Below are 19,667 nucleotides of genomic sequence, written 5' to 3'. Positions count from 1 at the left end.
TTTGGCTTGATCTTTACCACACTGTATACGTGTTATCAAGACATCATATGGTACACCTTGTACACCTTAAATATGTGAAATTTTTGTCAATTTTACCTCAATAAAGCTAAGGGAGAATATTCATCCTTAATAATTTGTAAAATATGACAATGAATTTTGAGACAAGTTAAAATATTAGTTAAAATTATGTAAATGAATAAAATATTCAAAAGGGAGAAAACGAAGAACAAATACAAGGGTAAAATATTGAAGTGGATGTATGTTTAGCAAACAGAGAAAAGAAAATTAGTCTATTAAGGAGTCAGAATACTTAGGCAAGAAGTAAATCAAGATAGATTTGTGCAATAAAAGATAAAGAGACATTCAGAAAAGGACAGAAACATCAACAGGGTCAAATATTATAATGGCTCAGGAGAACAAGAATGCCATTAGATTTGATGATTAAGAATTTTGTTCATTGGTTTAAAAAATCATTCATACATTCATTCAATAAGCATTTGTCAGTCATACAACGTAAGTTCCTTAAGTCATATACAATGTAAGTCATATACAATGTAAGTTCCTTAAGAGGATCAACCTTCAACTTTGTAAACTCAGCACCTAGTCCAATTGATAGGAATTTGAGCTTTCTATGTAATATAGTCTGTCTTAAGGGCTGGAGACAAGAAGTTAGCTAAGACACTGTACTTATCCTTAAGAAGTTTACAGTCCAGGGAGAGAGACAGATTTGTAAACAAACAATTAAAATACAGGATCATATAATATAAAATATGCAGGCAAATCCATAAAGACAGAACATAAATCTGAGTTACCAAGAGTTTGGAGTAGGGAGATGTATACGAGCGTTTCTTTGGTGATGACGAAAATGTTCTAATATTGACTGTGATGATGGTTGCACAATTCTGTGACTATACTAAACATTATTAAATGAGTGAACTGTAAAAACAAAAAAATCAAACAAGGTGATATGTACAAAGTTCTGTGTGAGCAAACAGCTCATCTGAGAAGTCATAAAAGACTTCACAAAGGGGTCTTAGATAAACAGGATTTTGAAAGACAAAGTCAGGAATTATATTCTATGTGTTTGGGGTGATAAAGAGAGGCAAGAAGAAGAGAGCAGAATTATACATACATGACACTTTAGTAAGAGAAAATAGTTTTTCCAAAGCACAGTACCAAGAAACACCATGGTAAGTTCCATGTGGCTGTAGTTTATAGAGTATATGGAATCTGGTTTTGGTGAAAATGTAAAAATCGAATGATAACCATGGCATGTAACTTCCCCTTTAAATCTTCATTTTCTGACTAAGAACAGTGATTACTTTTTGCTTTCTTCATTATTATTAGAATTGGCCCTAATTTTGGAGATTTGTTTTTCATACAAAAAAATTTATCTTACTTTGGAGATTTGTTGTTGTTTTTAATCACTTCAGCCATTACTGCCTACACAAGGGCCAACAGAGAACAAGGCCACTCTGAAATGCAGATGCGGATAGCATATAGTAGGCGAGGCTAACCCCTAACTCACTCAAAACTGCATTAATAAATTAAAACTACAACTCATCCTTGGCCTTCAAAATCTCCTGAATAAAAGAAACCATAGCTGCTGATGTGCTGATGTACCTTCAGAACAGTAAAAAGCAAAATAAAACAAAAAAAGCCATAGCTATTACATCTTTGAAGGGCAAAGGTCAATTTATATAGTTTTTTGTGTGTCACTGGAAATTTGCATTGATTTTATATGTAAGTCAAGTTCACTTGTTTAACAAATGATTTCCTTTTTTGGGGGGAGGGGGTGGGACAAGGTCTTGCTCTGTCACTCAGGCTGGAGTGCGGTGGCACAATCATAGCATAAGTGCTCTTCCCACCTCAGCCTCCCAATAGCTGGGACCACAGGTGTGTGCAACCATGCCCAGCTAATTTTTTATTTTTTTGTAGAGACAAGGTCTCCCTATGTTTCCCAGGCTGGTCTTGAACTCCTGGACTCAAGCAATCCTCCCACCTTGGCTAGGATTAAAGGCATGAGCCACCATACTCGGCCTAAAAATTGATTTCTGAGTATATACCAGGTATCAAACAATATGTTAGGGTACGATGATATAGCAAAAAGACCTTGTGGTATATATCTGTCTAAAGTAGAAGTCAGACATTGAACACGTAATTACAAGTATAATAAACGTAACAAAGAGACATATGGATGCTATAGAAAGTGTATGCAACATTCCTAACATAAACTGGACTTTTTAAAACTTGAGAAAAAGCAAGTTTAAAAAAAACAAAAACAAAAAAAAAACCACATCTGCCTAGCCCCTGAGGAGCTATGTCTCCTCTCTCTCAACACTTCTAATTCTAGGGACCAATTCAGGTCACATACAAAGACCATCTGGCAATTACTGTGACAAGCACAACTTCTCAGGACTGTTAAACCCTTGGGAATTTTTTTTTTTTTTTTTTTTTTTGAGATGGAGTCTCGCTCTGTCACCCAGGCTGGAGTGCAGTGGCGCAATCTCGGCTCACTGCAAGCTCCATCTCCTGGGTTCACGCCATTCTCCTGCCTCAGCCTCCCGAGTAGCTGGGACTACACGCGCCCGCCACCATGCCCGGCTAATTTTTTTTGTATTTTTAGTAGAGATGGGGTTTCACCGTGTTAGCCAGGATGGTCTCAATCTCCTGACCTCGTGATCTGCCCGCCTCGGCCTCCCAAAGTGCTGGGATTACAGGTGTGAGCCACTGTGCCCAGCTGGGAATTTATAATACATAGGCATTCAGTTAAGTAAGGACAGGTCTCAGTAAGAGACAGGTCTTAACTTATTGATGGAATTATTTATCAACAGGCACCTTGCTGGGCTCAGAGCACTGACTGCTTTTCTACCAGAAAACATTTTAAAGACTTATAAACAACAAGGGTCATCTGGTATGTCTTCTCCTAACTGGACACAATTATCTTTTTTTTTAAGGATTAATATCTGTGGTAAGTTCCACTGGCAACTGTATAGTCACATTTATTTTGCACCATCTACTGTTCAAGCCCCTAAATGCCTCAGGTACATGGGATCTTCATCCCAACTCCATAGTTTCCTAGAGCAGTACAGAGTTTTCCATTACTATGTCTGACTCATCACACTGAGAAACTGGGAGAAGGAGAGTCTAATATGCAGGTTGACTTTACCATCTTAATCTCAGAAGCTTTACATTAGTAGCATAGTATCTGGCTCATGGGGTATTTCAATAAATGTTCAGTAAGTGAATGAATCCTAACAGGTAGACATGTGAGTAGGTTCAATAACAAGAAAAAGGTTCTAAAGCAGTTTTAAACACAAAAAAGGATACGCTCCAAATGAACATTCAAGCCTTTGTGTCTGGAGGATATGGCTAATGTTCTTTAACAATTGTGTGTATTTCAAAAAGAAAAGAAAGAATACAAATTTTATTGCATATACTTTATGATTATAAAATCATTTAAGTGCTAAAAATTAGCATCTCATTTCTTACCTTAACATCTGTAAACTGAGACACAGCAACATCAGGAATGTTGGGATGAAGAGAAGGCAGTTCACAATATAAGTTGGGAAAGCAAACCAAAGATCCCAGAAGAACTTGTGCTTCTACTCTTGGTGCCTATGTATCACATTTTTAAAAAGTTTAAAAATATATTGGTGTTAAGAAATTATCAGGAAAGTTGCTTTGTTATCCAACTACATTAGACAGGGAAGTGATACATAAAACAAAATTTAAAAAGGAAAGGGAAAACACAGAAAGATTTAAGTTTCCATTTATACTTTCCACATAAACTACTGTTATTGTTAATAAATGCAATAAACAAGTAGCAGAGCTTTCCTCAAATCAGCCACAGTTAATAAGACTGTAAAAACAAATATACCTTATCTACAAGCATCAATTCACCCTAATAAGTAAAAATATAAATAATTTTAAAGGTAACTCACACATTGTGACATATTGTTCTAATAAACTGATGACTTAATTTCACTAGATTATATTTATTACCAAGGATGAATAAAGAAGAAAAAGCATTAACTATATGAAAGAGGAACCAATCTAGATGGCTTTTATGATATTATGCACATAAGAAAAGCATTGCCTATACCACTTACTAGAAGCAATATTAGAATTTGTCTGCACTGCCGATGAAGGTAACTTTTCATCTTTTTTCCTTAGCTGTATTTAGCCATTTCTGAAGTATCAACACTGAACATTTCTTTTTTCTCTTCTGCCTTCTTACATGCCCACCAAACATCAACATCTTCCTACTAATATATTGTTTTATTTACTAAAACATCTGCAAATTGATTTATATGTTTAATAATACCTAACAAAAATGCTAAGCACAAATCTATTAGAAATATAATACTTCTATTCACATAAATTAAGAACCAATCTCCAAGAGGATTTCCACATCTGAATAAATACTGTAATAGAGGCAATGGTGTAATACTCTATTATATGATTTTCAACAAAACAACTCATTTCCAGATTTAAAAACAATGTGGATTTAAAGATACAAGGCAGCAGTATAAAAAGGCAGGGTGAACTCATATCTACCGTTCCAATTTAAAATAAAAATTATTGTATAAAAATGAAACTGATCTTAAAAATCAGTATTTAATGAAAGAGATTAGCTGAGAGTTTTTCTGTATAGGTAGATGAGGTAACTGGGAATATTCAGGTATGTGCACATAATGGGAGCAGACCTGGAATGTGATCATAATTAAGAAAGGCAAAACCAAATCAATTATTCTATTATCTGCTTAAGGAGGTGGGGGGCAGACGGCATTAACAGAAGGGAGATGATATGAATGAAGTCTAAAATAAGAATACAAAGAGCAAGAATTGGACTAGGTGTTTCCTCCTTTTTTTTTTTTTTTTTCTTGAGAAGGAGTTTCACTCTGTCGTGCAGGCTGGAGTACAGTGGCACGATCTCAGCTCACTGCAACCTCCACCTCCCAGGTTCAAACGATCCTCCCATCTCTCCCATCTCAGACTCCTGAGTAGCTGGGATTACAGGTGCGTGCCACCACTACCAGAAAAAATTTTAAAGACTTATAAACAACAAGGGTCATCTGGCATGTCTGCTCCTAACTGGACACAATTATCTTTTTTTTTTAAGGATTAGTATCTGTGGTAGGTTCCACTGGCAACTGTATAGTCACATTTATTCTGCACCATCTACTGTTCAAGCCCCTTAATGCCTCAGGTACATGGGATCTCTATCCCAACTTCATAGTTAATTTTTGTATTTGTAGTAGAGATGGAGTTTCACCATGTTGGCCAGGCTGGTCTCAAACTCCTGACCTCAAGTGATCTGCCTGTGTCAGTCTCCCAAAGTGTTGGGATTACAGGTGTGAGCCACCGCGCCCAGCCTGGACTGGGTATTTCCAACACCATCAGAGGAAATGACTTGTTTTAACCTTATTGTGGACATACGTTAGGCTTGATTCTTGCAATGATTTGGTTTCCTAAGCAGCCTTTCTCAACAGGTATCCCTCATATGAACCAGAGAATGCAAAAAATGACTATATTCTACATTTTCTCAAGGATGTTACATAATGCATAGTATTACATACATAAAGGAGAAATTAATTAGTCATTTCAAATGGATTAGTTACATAAAATAGATGCCTTATGACATTAGGGCTTAATTCTCTTACAGAATCTTGAAAAAAGCTGCAGGAAATGTGCTGACTAGTCATCTGGAATACCCCATTGAACAGTAATAGTTTTCACAGTAAATTAATAAAAAATGACATTGGTTTATATATTGGCATCTTCTGAATTCTATCAACTTTTGCTAGTATCCAAGAGATTTATAGTCTACGTACTCTGATTATACTATAAATAACCCTGTGACTTGTTTACCATCTCTAGTTTGTCTTCCATTAATTTACTCCCAGATTAATACTTATTCAATGATCTCAAAGGATGGATTCAATCATCTCTCTAACTACTTTAAAAAAACTTAAGTGTGGCCAGGCGCGGTGGCTCACGCCGGTAATTCCAGCACTTTGGGAGGCTGAGGCGGGCAGATCACGAGATCAACAGATCGAGACCATCCTGGCCAACATGGTAAAACCCCAACTCTAGTAAAAATACAAAAATTAACTGGGCATGGTGGTGCACCTGTAGTCCCAGCTACTCGGGAGGCTGAGGCAGGAGAATCGCTTGAACCCGGGAGGCGGAAGTTACAGTGAGCTGAGATCGTGCCACTGCACTCCAGTCTAGCGACAGAGCGAGACTCCATCTCAAACAACAACAACAACAACAAAACTTAACTGTTTATCTAATATAGCATTATAATCTGATTCCTGGCATTCAAGGCCTTTCCAAAACGTAGTCTAAAGCAGTGCTTCTCAATCTTTAATGATTTTGCCACTTACTTGTGATCTAGTTAAAATGCAGATTCTGATTCAGTAAGTAGGTCCGGGATGGGGTCTGAGATTCTGCATTATTAATAAGCACCCAGATCATGCCAAATGTTTCTGGTGTGCAGATCACACTTTGGGTAGCAAAGATCTAAAGTACCTTTCTAAGGGGACCTTCAAACACTGTTGGTGGGAACGTAAATTAGTATAGCTGCTATGGAGAACAGTAAGGAGGTTCCTCGAAAAATCAAAAATAGAACTTCCATATGATCCAGCAATTCCACAATTGGATATACATACAAAAGAAAGGAAATCAAGATATCAAAAAGATACCTGCACTCTTGTGTTTACCACACACTATTTCACAACAGCCAAGACATGGACTCAACCTACATGCCCATCAACAAATGAATGGATAAAGAAAATGTGGTGCTTATACACAATGAAACATTAGCCATGAAAAAGAACAAAATCCTGTCATCTGCAGCAACATGGGTAGAACTGGAGAACATTATGTTAACTGAAATAAGCCAAGCACAGAAAGACAAATGCCACATGTTCTCTTTCATATGTGGGAGCTAAAGTGGATTTCATGAAGATAAGAGAATAGATTGGTGGTTACCAGAGGCCCGGAAGCAGGGAAAGGAGAAAAGAAGGGGGAAAAAAATAATACAAATGTATTTAAAATGTAAGGCTGGGCATGGTGGCTCACGCCTGTAATCCTAGGACTTTGGGAGGCTGAGGTGGGCAGATCACCTAAGGTCAGGAGTTTGAGACCAGCCTGGCCAAAATGGTGAAACCTCGTCTCTACCAAAAATACAAAAATTAGCCTGGCATGGTGGTGCGGGCCTGTAGCCCCAGCTATTCGGGAGGCTGAGGCAAAAGAATCACTTGAACCTGGGAGGCAGAGATTGCAGTGAGCCAAGATCGCATTACTGCACTCCAGTCCGAGTGACAGAGACAGACTTTGTCTCAAAAAAAAAAGTGTACATTAAAAAATGATAGCTCAGGTGCTCATGACTGTAATCCCAGCACCTTACAAGGCCAAGGCAGGGAGGATTACTTGAGCCCAGGAATTCAAGACCAGCCTGGGCAACATGGTGAGACCCTGTTTCTACAAAAAGTTAAAAACATTACCAGATATGGTGCCTGGGACTCTAGGTGTGTGCCTATAGTCTCAGCTACTTGGGATCTGATGTGGGAGGATTGCTTAAGCCCAGGAGGTAAAGGCTGCAGTGAGCCTCGATTGTGCCACTGCACTCCAATCTGTGCTACAGAGCAAGACCCTGATATCTCAAAAACAAAACAAAACAAAACAAAATAAAAATTGAAATGATAAAAATGGTAAATTAGATATGTATATTTCATCTCAATGATTTTTTTTAAAATAAAGTACCTTTCAATTCTTTTTGCCTATTACACTCTTACAGATTAACTAGCTCCTAAACAAAATGGATTATTTGTCATTCCTTGAACACATCTCACTCATGCCTGTTTACCTCTGCCTGGAATACTGTCCCTCATCTCCATTTTTACTTAAACAAATACTATTAATCTTTCAAGGACATATTTATGTATATTTTCCATGAAACCTCCATGATATCCCTAAACAAATAAGATCTCTCCATTCTCTGAATCACCAAATAATTTTAACAAACTCTTATATTGCACATATAACGTGTCACATAGTGTTCCAACCATGTTACAAATCCTTATAAAATAATCCTATAAGGCAGGTTATCTTTCTTTATTTTTTTTTGAGACAGAGTTTCGCTCTTGTTGCCCAGGCTGGAGTGCAATGGTGTGATCTCAGCTCACCGCAAACTCTGCCTCCTGGGTTCAAGCGATTCTCCTGTGTCAGCCTCCCGAGTAGCTGGGATTACAGGCATGTGCCACCACGCCCAGCTAATTTTGTATTTTTAGTAGAGATGGGGTTTCTCCATGTTGGTCAGACTAGTCTTGAACTCCTGACCTCAGGTGATCCACCCGCCTCGGCCTCCCAAAGTGCTGGGAGTACAGGCGTGAACCACCATGCCTGGCCATCTTTATTTTATAGATGAAGAAACTGAGACACAGAGACATTCAGTAACTTGCCCAAGGTCACACAGCTAATAAGTGGCAGAGCCAGGATTTGAACCCAAGCAGGTCAGCTCTAGACAATGCTTTTAACCACTATGATGTGCTCCTCCTATTGGTATCTATTTGATGCCCTACATTCTGTAGTTGTTAATATACTTCTCCATATCCCCAGCAGTAGACATTATGTTGCTTGAGCACAAAGTATTATCCAGTTTATTCTATATCCCTCTGTATTCCACCTACAAAAACATTCTGTACACAAGGGGAGGGGGAAGTTTAATAACCACAAAAGGGCTCAGTACAATGTTGAGTATGTACTAGGGGCTAAATGAACACATATTCAATAACTGACCAAGCATGGTGCTATGCTAGGCTCCGGAGATACCAAGATGAGTCAGACATGATTACTGTTCTCAGGGAACTGGAAAAACAGGGTTATACAGATATAAATACCGCTGCTGCTTTGTCTGTTTACACTAGGTGACTGTATCCACTTTCATGGCTTTAAATATCATCTATAAGCTAATGTTGCCCAGCTTTTATTTTCAGTCCTGACATGTCCCTTGAGTATATGCAATTATTCTTCTGACATCTTCCTTATGGATGTCTAATACGCATCTTACTAGGCCCCAAATAGAACTCCTTCTATTCACTATTGATCTTTCACTCTTGCAGCCAAACAATGAAATAAGGTATGTTAAACTGTTCTTCAAGTTATACAGTACTAGACAAGTATGTTTTTCTCACAAAAACCCTTAGTTTTTTACAGTAGACTTCCAGTTAATTATTATTTTTCATTTACACTTTGCTCCAGAGTGATCCTTCCAAAATATGAATTTGATCATGTCACTCCTTGCTTAAAATCCTTCAATGGTTACTCATTCCTTCCTTAGGCTTCTATCTAACGTTTTCAGCATTATTGCCTTCCTCTCTAGCTCACCTCTGCCATTTATGGATGAACATATTCCATTTATACTGATTTACTTAGCATTGTCTCACAGTTCCACGACCATATGAAAAAATCTTCACATGCAATTTGAGAGTTTACTCCTGGCTGGGCGCGGTGGCTCACGCCTGTAATCCCAGCACTTTGGGAGGCTGAGGCGGGCGGATCACAAGGTCAGGAGTTCGAGACCAGACTGACCAACATGGTGAAACCCCATCACTACTAAAAATAGAAAAATTAGCTGAGTGTGGTGGTGCCTGCCTGTAATCCCAGCTACTGAAGAGGCTGAGGCAGGAGAATCACTTGGACCCGTGAGGCGGAGGCTGCAGTGAGCCAAGATCACACCACTGCACTCCAGCCTGGGCGACAGAGTAAGACTTCCATCTCAAAAAAAAAAAAAAGAGAGAGAGAGAGTTTGCTCCTAGGACATATGTCCTTCTATGGTGGTTGCCTTACCAAGTTTCTTTTTTTTTAATTTTTAAATATATAATCGTTAAAGACAATATATATTCAGGGTGTACAACACGATGATCTGATACACACATACACTGTGTAATGATGACTCACCATTGTTTCTTACCTCTTGCTATAGCCCATTGCTCTGTCTTTGCTTTCTTCCCTCCGTTTCTTTAGATTTCCTCAACTTTAAATCCTGTTCTGCTTATCAGATTTTACTGATTTTAGTGCTTTCTTATATTTCAGATTTCTTGCTTACTTTTTTTAATGTAGGAGAAGCAATCGATTCCAATTAAATTGCAAAATTTCCTGATTATCAGCTTGTTATGTTTTATCAACTTTGTTAGTTGAATCCTGGCTAAAGTTTGTTATATGATAAGGAACAGGAAATGACTTACATTGAGAAAAGCTGAAGAAGCCACTCTACCAGCTGCTACAATAAAATCCATAATAAGCATTGTGGCACCAGGCAAACCAAGTGAAAAAAATTGAGGTGAGCAGTGTTTGATGATTGTATTGACAATATCCTTAGAATAAGGAAAGAAGGAAAAAAGAATATCACATATGTAATCTTGAGTATCAGCTAATCAGTATCATTAAAAATAGATAACATATGAAATAATAAAAAAGGTAATTACTGTACATTGGCTAACTGGAAAGACTAATTTCAATTCTTCCAAATAATCCATGCTTAATATTATATTCTATCAATGGAAAGTAAACTGAAAATACATTCATTTAACTGGCATAAATAACAGCATTTTTTTCACACTAGAGATTAAGGAAGGCTCTTTGCTTCAGAAGGTTAAAAGTACAAGGCCCACACAATGTAAAACTAAACTGCACAGCAGTTTTCTCCTGTCACCTAGTTGCTTCTGTGCAATAACTCTCATTTCTGAATCCACATGACCTGTTACGTGACAACTGGAAAGATTCTCTTTTTAAAATAAACTGAAGTCCTTTAATGATAGGTATCAAGCCTCAGAAATCTAGACCTAGGCACTTTTAAGGGAATGTTCCTAACTTCATTATTCATTTACTTTGCCTTTGGAATTTAGTATGAGGATACAGTGTATTCAGTTGTATTATTCATTACAACTTATCTTAAACAAAAGCTCTCTTCTTCTAATAATTAAGAGAGTCATTTTACTTGAGACTTGTTTACAAGGTAGCACACTAATTTTAAATTAATGCAAAAATTTTACATTTTTCAGAAAGAGATATTATCTTTTAATATTAATACACTCTGTAAATGACCTATGAGTTCATCATATTAGGATAAACATATTTACATTATTCTGACTTGCAACCTCCTACACTTGTTAGTTTATGGCCAATATCAAGACTCCCAAAGTAATTCTAAGGTTATATTTATGACTATTTAATGATTATAACTCATATAATTATCAAATCAATGTAACTGTCACTATGCCAATATAATTGACAGTAATAAGAAAATGTGATGTGCTGATTCTTAGATTGAAAAAAACCTGACTGTTGCATAACTAGATAAACGAATCCATATGCCTCAAGTATCAGTCACAAAATGCCTAAGAGTAGGTACATTAGAATATTAAAGAAAGGTGTCAGCCTAAGCAAAGGATGGTTTAATTGCTTCAAAAAGTGAACTGGTTGGTACAACATTAAAGATGGAGAACTACTCAAGTCAATCCTCTACCTACAATAATAGCTTGATTTTCAACCATGTTTCAAGAACAAATAAGGTCATAAAATTGAAGTAAATTGTATATAAATCACTAAATAAGGGGGAGAGTTTAACTTCTAGACCTTAAAAAGCAAGAGTTAAACAGAATCAAGAATCAAAGATAATATGATATAAACTACTTCTTAGATGATACATATATATATAGTTACCTGGTCAATATGAAGTAATCCACAATGCATTATATTGTAGAAATGTGTTAGAAAATCTCTATTTGGAGAAACATCTTGTCTTCTTTTCATTGTATTACAAATAAGTTTATATGCATGTAATTTACCTTGTTTATATTTATCAGTCAACATGGTTGCCTAAAATTAAAAGATCAGTTTCAATGTTCAAAAAGAAATACTATTTGCTAAATAACTTAAGCAACTGAATATAGCAAACGATGTATATAATCTCATTTATTTCCATGTTGGCCCAATTTCTTTAATGAACTAAAATTCAGTATTAGTGAAATTATCATCATCCAAAATGATACAATGTAGGTACAACCATAAACTGTTCCACTTAGGAAAATGTACCAAACATATCAATACTTAAAATAATTAAATCTTTTGGCTGGGCACAGTGGCTTAAGCCTGTAATCCCAGCACTTTGGAAGACCAAGGCAGAAGGGTCTCTTGAGGCCAGGAGTTTGAGACCAGCCTGGGCAACAGAGAAACTCTGTCTTTACAAAAAAATAAAAAATTAGCCAGGCACGGTGGCACACGCCTGTAGTAGTCCCAGCTACTTGGAAGGCTGAGGTGGGAGGATTGCTTGAGCCCAGGAGTTCAAGGCTGCAGTGAGCTGTGATCATGCCACTGCACTCCAGACTGGGTGACAGAGTGAGGCCCTGTCTTTTAAAAAACAAACAAAAAAGAATTAAAAATTTTTTTTTGAGACGGAGTTTCGCTCTCATCACACAGGCTGGAATGCAATGGCGCCATCTCAGCTCACTGCAACCTCCGCCTCCTAGGTTCAAGCGATTCTCCTGCCTCAGCCTTTCGAGTAGCTGGGATTACAGGTGCCCACCACCATGCCCAGCTAATTTTTTGTATTTTTAGTAGAGACGGGGTTTCACCATGTTGGCCAGGCTGGTCTCAAACTCCTGACCTCATGTGATCCATCCGGCTCAGCCTCCCAAAGTGCTGCGATTACAGGCCTGAGTCACCTCACCCGGTCACAACTTTTAATACACAGCATATTCTGTGATACAACTCAAAGTTTATACTTCAGTTAAATACAATACAGACATCTCTCTATATTCACTTTTGTTTTATGAAATAATCAAAAGCAATAAATCCCGAGTAATTTTAGTATGCTCATTCTCTTCTCTATATAATGCCTAATGACTTCCTAAGGATACTGGTTAAAAACTAAGTGCTCTAGAAGTCTATATAATAGCCAAAATCTCTATAAAAAGTTTAAGATTTAGTAAATGAAAAGTTTTAAACTAATATTTTATATATTAAGCTTACCTTAAAAAGCCAAGGTGTAAGAATTCTCAGTGGAGGAATTAAAACTGGTGGAGAAGGGGAGGTCAGGTTATCAGTTGAAATGCCGAGGTTATCTCTAATCTGTAATTTTCAAATAAAAAGCAACAAACCTATGAAAACTGTTATCTCTTCCAGTTTACCTTAAACTGAAGTTCAAATCCAGTTTCTACACTTATTATTTAATTACAATTAAGTGACTTCGCCATGCAGGGTACCAGTTTATCTATAGTCAAAAAGGGTGTCACAAATGTTTTCTAAGGCTTCTTCTATTTTTAAATATTTTTATTTTCTTGTCCACTTATTTCCTCTATTTCTTTTTTACCTTAGCTAGATTCTGCCAAAGTTCACAGAGGTAATCAAAAACTTGAGCATGTATTTCAGGATCCATGATTGAATTTACATCTCCCAAAATGCCTAGCATTCTTCGCCACATTACAGTAGCAACATCAGCATGCCATCCAGTCAGAGTACCTCCTGCCATCACACTACAACATTCTGATGGAAATTCACTAATTTCTATAGAAAAAAAATATATAGTGTCAGACATTTTTCAGTGAACTGAACATAAAACCCCCAAGAAACCAAGCTAAATTAACAATCTTAAATATCTACAGAAATGAATAAAAGAAATGTCAACATACATTATTTTTTCCCGATAAGGTCAAAACCTCACTTATTATTATGAGATAATAATAGGGAATTATTGTAAGCATTATGTTAACTAGCTATTCAATAGTGATTCTATGTAACTACTACTCACTTTGCAGATAGAGAAATTTCTATCTATGCAGATAGAGAAATCTGTTTGAAAAAAACATCAAATTTATAAGCACATACTCTTTTATCTAATAGCAACTTCAGGTTATATCATCAAATTAATGGAAAACCTCAGGCTAAAGGCAGATGGTGTAGGAAGTCTTCCTAAGCCTTTTCTTTGTAGCTACATCCCAGACCAGCATTAAGAGTTAGCATAATGGCATGAAAAATAAACTTTTTGAGATGGAGTCTTGCACTCTCTCCCAGGCTGGAGTGCAATGGCGTGATCTTGACTTACTGCAACCTCTGTCTGCTGGGTTCATGCAATTCTCCTGCCTCAGCCTCCCAAGTAGCTGGGATTACAGGCTCACACCACCACATTCGGCTAATTTTTTTGTATTTTTAGTTTAAACGGGGTTTCACTATGTTGGCCAGACTGGTCTCAAACTCCTGACCTCGTGATCCGCCCACCTTGGCCTCCCAAAGTGTTGGGATTACAGGCATGAGCCACCGCACCCGACCGAAAAATAAACATTTTAGCTAAAATTTAAACATAATCAAAATTACCATAATTGTATTTTGCCTACGAATACTGGCAAGATTATAAGAAACATAGGTAACCTTAGTTCTAGTCTCTTTCTGCTACTAATTATGTGTTATAAACGTTATTTAATAACCTCTCTAAGGATACATGTCCTAATCTGTAAAATAGATGGTTTTATTAGATATCATTATAGGTTGCCTCCAGCTTTAAAAAAAAATCCATTATTCTACTCAATGTATATAATGGAAAAGGCTATAGAAAATAATTAAAAAGACAATAAAGATATCTATGCGTCTAAAGAACTTTGGGAACTAAAAATTTTGTAGACTGAAAGAACCATAAAGTTATGATTTCTCACGCTTGAAAACATTCCAACATATTGAGAACTTATAATCACTTCTTAGTACATGTACATTCTTTACTCCTAATGGTTAACTTTTTTCTCTTTACATATAAAGTACATAACTGACTGTATTATTAAAAAGGTACTAGTCTTTCTCCATTACAAGAAAAAAAAACAGGTTTCTTGTGTAAAGCCACTAAAACAAACAAAACACACTGAAGTGTTAACCATTATTGCTAATGCCTCCCTACTCCAGAGCACCTTCAAAATACAATGATAAATCAGCCGATTTGCCTCTACCTTATCCTTTTCAAAGCTAACAAAATTTTAAATGATTAAAAAGCAAGCAACAATGTGTGGTCTTTGATTAAATTCTTTTTTTTTTTTTGAGACAGTCTCACTCTGTTACCCAGGTTGGAGTACAGTGGCACGACCTCAGTTCACTGCAACCTCCACCTCCCAGGTTTAAGTAATTTTCCTGCCTCAGCCTACCGAGTAGCTGGGATGACAGGCGTGTGCCACCATGATCAGCTAATTTTTGTATTTTTAGTAGAGACAGGGTTTCACCATGTTGACCAGAGTGGTCTCGAACTCCTGACCTCAGGTGATCCACCTGCCTTTGCCTCCCAAAGTGCTGGGATGACAGGCGTGAGCCACGGTGCCCAGCCTGATTAAATTCTTTATTGGACTGTTGACAGTGTGGGGTAGCTATAAAGGGCATTATTGGGACAATTGAGGACTTACCACTATAGACTAAAATAACAGCAATGTATCTATGTTAAATATCATGAATGTGGCCATTATATTGTGGTTACGCAGAAAACATACACTTATTATTAGGACATATCCACTGACATGTTTAGGTCTGAAGGATCTGATATTTGCAATTTCCTCTTACATGCCCCAGCAAAAATAAAAGGTTCAGGAGATATGTGGGAAGGGCAGGCTATTTTGTGCATATATGGGCTGTGTGTAAATATAGACAAAGTGGCAAAATATTAATTGATGAATTTATATAAAGGGTTTATGTGCATTCATTTTACTAGCCTTGAAACACTTCTATAACTGAAGTTTTTTTCCAAATGTTGGGGAAATAACTGTAAACAAATAAACAGCTGCAGATCAAAGGAGAAAAAGAAAAGGTCAGAAATAATCCACAAACCAGAAAATTAGGGCTATATAATTACAAGGCAATTGCATGTTAACGAATGGGTCCCTTGGGCCGGGTGTGGTGGCTCACACCCGTAATCTTGGGAGGCTGAGGCAGGCGGGTCACTTGAGCTCAGGAGCTTAAGACCAGCCTGGGCAACATGGTGAAACCTCACCTCTACAGTTAGTTTTAAAATAAACGGGTTTCTTAAAAAAAGTTTAGAATTTATACAGTTTTAAATTTCTTCCTTTCATCAGAGAATAAATGTGCTACCTTATCAATGAAAACTAGCTTTTCATTCATTGTAAATATCTCATTAACTGTGTCTTTGACCAATTTATGGCATATTTGCATATGCCATAAATGTGCATATTTGTCTGATGTTTGTTACATCATACAAAATCTAGCAACAATAACTTTAAAAAAAAACTTGGCAGTTACTTAGGTTTCCCAAGTCACTTTTTAACATTTACTTGAAAATATTCATTTGGACCTCTACTTTTAAATTAAATTTAGTTGACAAATTTGCTGAATCAAAATAAAAAAAATGGTTTGATAAACTGTTTCACTGAAAGCTTGATTAACAAGTGATAATGTTACTACGTTCTCCTGTGAGTTACTAGGTTCTTTAGGTATAAAACTAAGAATAAGGATGCCAAATTATGTATTTCCTGTTTTAGGAAACACTGCCAATATCAATAAATGATAATACAATACTTGAAAATAATGCAATAACTAATTTGAGGACTCTAATCAACTATAATAAAATGAATAAAACTCAGACAACAAATATCTTTAAGAACAAGAAGAAAGTTATATTAACAAATTTCCAAAGGACTTAGAAAAGTCCAAAATATTTACAATAATCATATATAATCAAATGTAAGATGCCTTATTTATGATCTCCTGACACTGACGCCCTAAAAGAAAAAAGGTAAATATCTAATTTTGAAATATTGCCTAGATCATCTGGTGTCTGAAGAACAGAGTGGTGGAGCTTCTCATCGAGCTGCAGATCCTTCTGTTCCATGTGATCTATATTCAATGTAGAAGGGGAAGGAGTCTGTGACCTGGAGCCCAGAGGTGAATGGACTGGGGAAGCACTTTCTGAACCTGTAAATATAATTTCATAAAATTACCATAAAGAGTATTCAATATCCTACCTAAGATGTAATGCTTAACACCCTAAATAAAAGAAATTTTAAACACCAAAAGATAAAACCAGTTATAAACTGGCCAGGGAGGTCAAGAAAATCATAATATTGTACAAACTTTTATATCTAGGAGTCTCCTCTCATGTCTACCATGGGACTATTAATAGTATAGAATCAAAGCTGGATGTACCAAATGACAGGAGCCATTAGTGAAACTAAGAATATCTACTCCCATTTCTGGCCCAGCTATAGAAACTCTAGTACCTACTGTCATTCTATTTCACTTAAATCAGACTTGGGGCAATTTAAGAACTGAGGCACTTGCTCACTGCTGCTCTATATGCAACTATCAATGCTTGGTTTACAGTGGTTCCCAGCCTTCAGTCTCTCCTACATGCTGACTTCCCCCTCCCAATCCATTCTCCATAAGGCAGCAAAAAGATCTAAAAATCTAATTTGATCCTGTCACTTCCTCATTTAAAATCCTTCAGTGGCCCCTCACTGGCCTCAGCATAAGCCCTAACTTCCTAGTATGGTTCTCAAGTCTCTCTATAACTTTCTTGCCTCCCCACAACCCACCTAGAACTTCTATGTCTAGTCATAGAAAGTAAACTACTTGTATTTATTAGAGTATTATTGCATCACACCTCTGGCTTTTTCCTTTGCATGGAGCCCTAATCCTCTTTTCGGCCTGGTTAACTCCTATTTATTTTCCAGGTCTCTGCTTCCTTGAGAAGCCTACTCCTGATTCTGCCAAGTATGATTACAGAGTCTCTGCTAGATGCTCTCACTGAACCCTGCACCTCTCTATTATACCACTTATCACACTGACTTGAAACTGCCCGTTCAATTTTAAATATTCCCCAGTAGAGTATAAACTTTGTAAGAACAGAAATTCTGTAATATACTGTAGTAGTGCTAGTGCCTGGTATAGTACCTGGTGCATAGCAGGTACTTTTGTTAACTTAAATAAAGTATAGCACAAATTAATGCTGTATTGAACAACTTGTGGTGGTTATAATATAGTGCTGCTACTACCAAGCAAGTTGTTAAAACAGTAGGTCTTTTTATTTTAAGCTTCTTTGTAGCAGAAAAATATCAATATTCTGAACTCAGTACCTGTAAACCTCTGCCCTCATTACCTTTCTATACAGTAAAGCAAAAAACCAATATAAATTAAATACATACAGATGCTCCTTGACTTATGATGGGGTTACACCCCAAGAAACTCATTGTAAATTGAAAATATGGTAAGTCAAAATTGCACCTAATACACCTAATCAACTGAACATCATAGCTTAGCCTAGCCTACCCTAAACATGCTCAGAACACTTAAATTATCTTACAGTTGGGCAAAATCATCTAATGCAAAGCCTGTTTTGTAATAAAGTATTGACTATCTCATATAATTTACTGACTACTGTACTGAAAGTGAAAAACAGAATGGTTGTATGAGTATTTGAAGTATGGTTTCTACTGAATGAGAATTGCTTTCACACCACTGTAAAGTTGAAAAATTTTAAGTTGTTAATTATAGTAAGTCAAGGACGATCTACATTTATATTATTTTAATTCTATAAAAGTGCAATTCCACATATCATACAGGCGTTTTTTTTAAGTAGCAGCACAGTAAGTGCCTAAAAAAGTACATATAGAACTGGATTGTGTTATCAGGTGTTATCACAATAATCATATAATCATATGATAATCATATATCAAATGAGTAATCATATGACTCTATCTAGGCTCAATTATGTTACATAGTAGGTGAAAAGTTTCCTTTCCTTTATTTGAGATTTGGAGTAAATTCATATGGCACAAAAATCATATGTTAAAGGACAGTTACAGAAACTTAAGTATTCTATATCTTAGGACAAACACATACTGCTGAAGGCATAATGAAAATTATAACCTTAATGTTTACCAAAAACTTTTAAGTACATGCCAAAGAGACATCAGCCTTTGGTCAAATGCTTTGAAATATAAACCTTTTTATCTCCATGTATTGTTTTGATCCATAAAAATCGAATTCATTTTTAAGAACTAGATTTTATTTTATTATTATTATTTTTTCTGAGATGGAGTCTCGCTCTGTTGCCCACGGTGGAATGCAGTGGCATGATCTTGGCTCACTGCAACCTCTGCCTCCTGGGTTCAAGCAATTCTCCTGCCTCAGCCTCCCAAGTAGCTGGGATTACAGGTGTCCACCACCATGCCTGGCTAATTTTTTGTATTTTTAGTAGAGAGGGAGGTTTTACTGAGTTGGCCAGGCTGGTCTCGAACTCCTGACCTCAGGTGATTCAACTGCCTCGGCCTCCCAAAGTACTGGGATTACAGGCATGAGCCACCACACCAGGCCAAGAACTAAGATTTTAAATACTTTTATATCAGCTATCACAGAATCACCAGAGAATCACTACTGCCTTTAATTTTATTTATTTATTTATTTATTTATTTATTTATTTATTTTTTGCTTTTTTGTTTTTGTTTGAGACAGAGTCTCGCTTTGTCCCCCAGGCTGGAGTGCAGTGGTGCAATCTCGGCTCACTGTAAGCTCTGCCTCCCGGGTTCACACTATTCTCCTGCCTCAGCCTACCGAGTAGCTGGGACTACAGGTGCCCACCACCACGCCTGGCTAATTTTTTGTATTTTTAGTAGAGA

General features: G+C 36.7%; 1 protein-coding gene across 6 annotated transcripts in view; it reads right to left on the bottom strand.

Moving 5' to 3' along the window:
• Positions 1-19,667, bottom strand: part of RALGAPA1 (Ral GTPase activating protein catalytic subunit alpha 1) — a 274,207-nt gene that overhangs the window by 125,716 nt on the left and 128,824 nt on the right. For all 6 annotated transcript variants that reach the window (XM_055361294.2, XM_055361295.2, XM_063697698.1 and 3 more), the window contains 6 exons: positions 16,813-16,965; positions 13,382-13,575; positions 13,042-13,140; positions 11,734-11,889; positions 10,257-10,385; positions 3,493-3,618 (listed from right to left, as the gene is read on the bottom strand). In XM_055361294.2, coding sequence (XP_055217269.1) covers positions 3,493-3,618; positions 10,257-10,385; positions 11,734-11,889; positions 13,042-13,140; positions 13,382-13,575; positions 16,813-16,965 — 857 coding nt within the window. The remainder of the gene's footprint in view (positions 1-3,492; positions 3,619-10,256; positions 10,386-11,733; positions 11,890-13,041; positions 13,141-13,381; positions 13,576-16,812; positions 16,966-19,667) is intronic.

This window comes from Gorilla gorilla, chromosome 15, assembly GCF_029281585.2.
Source record: "Gorilla gorilla gorilla isolate KB3781 chromosome 15, NHGRI_mGorGor1-v2.1_pri, whole genome shotgun sequence".
Taxonomy (NCBI): Eukaryota; Metazoa; Chordata; class Mammalia; order Primates; family Hominidae; genus Gorilla; species Gorilla gorilla.
The sequence above is the reverse complement of the archived record's forward strand: the minus strand, read 5'-3'. Positions and strand labels throughout refer to the sequence as shown.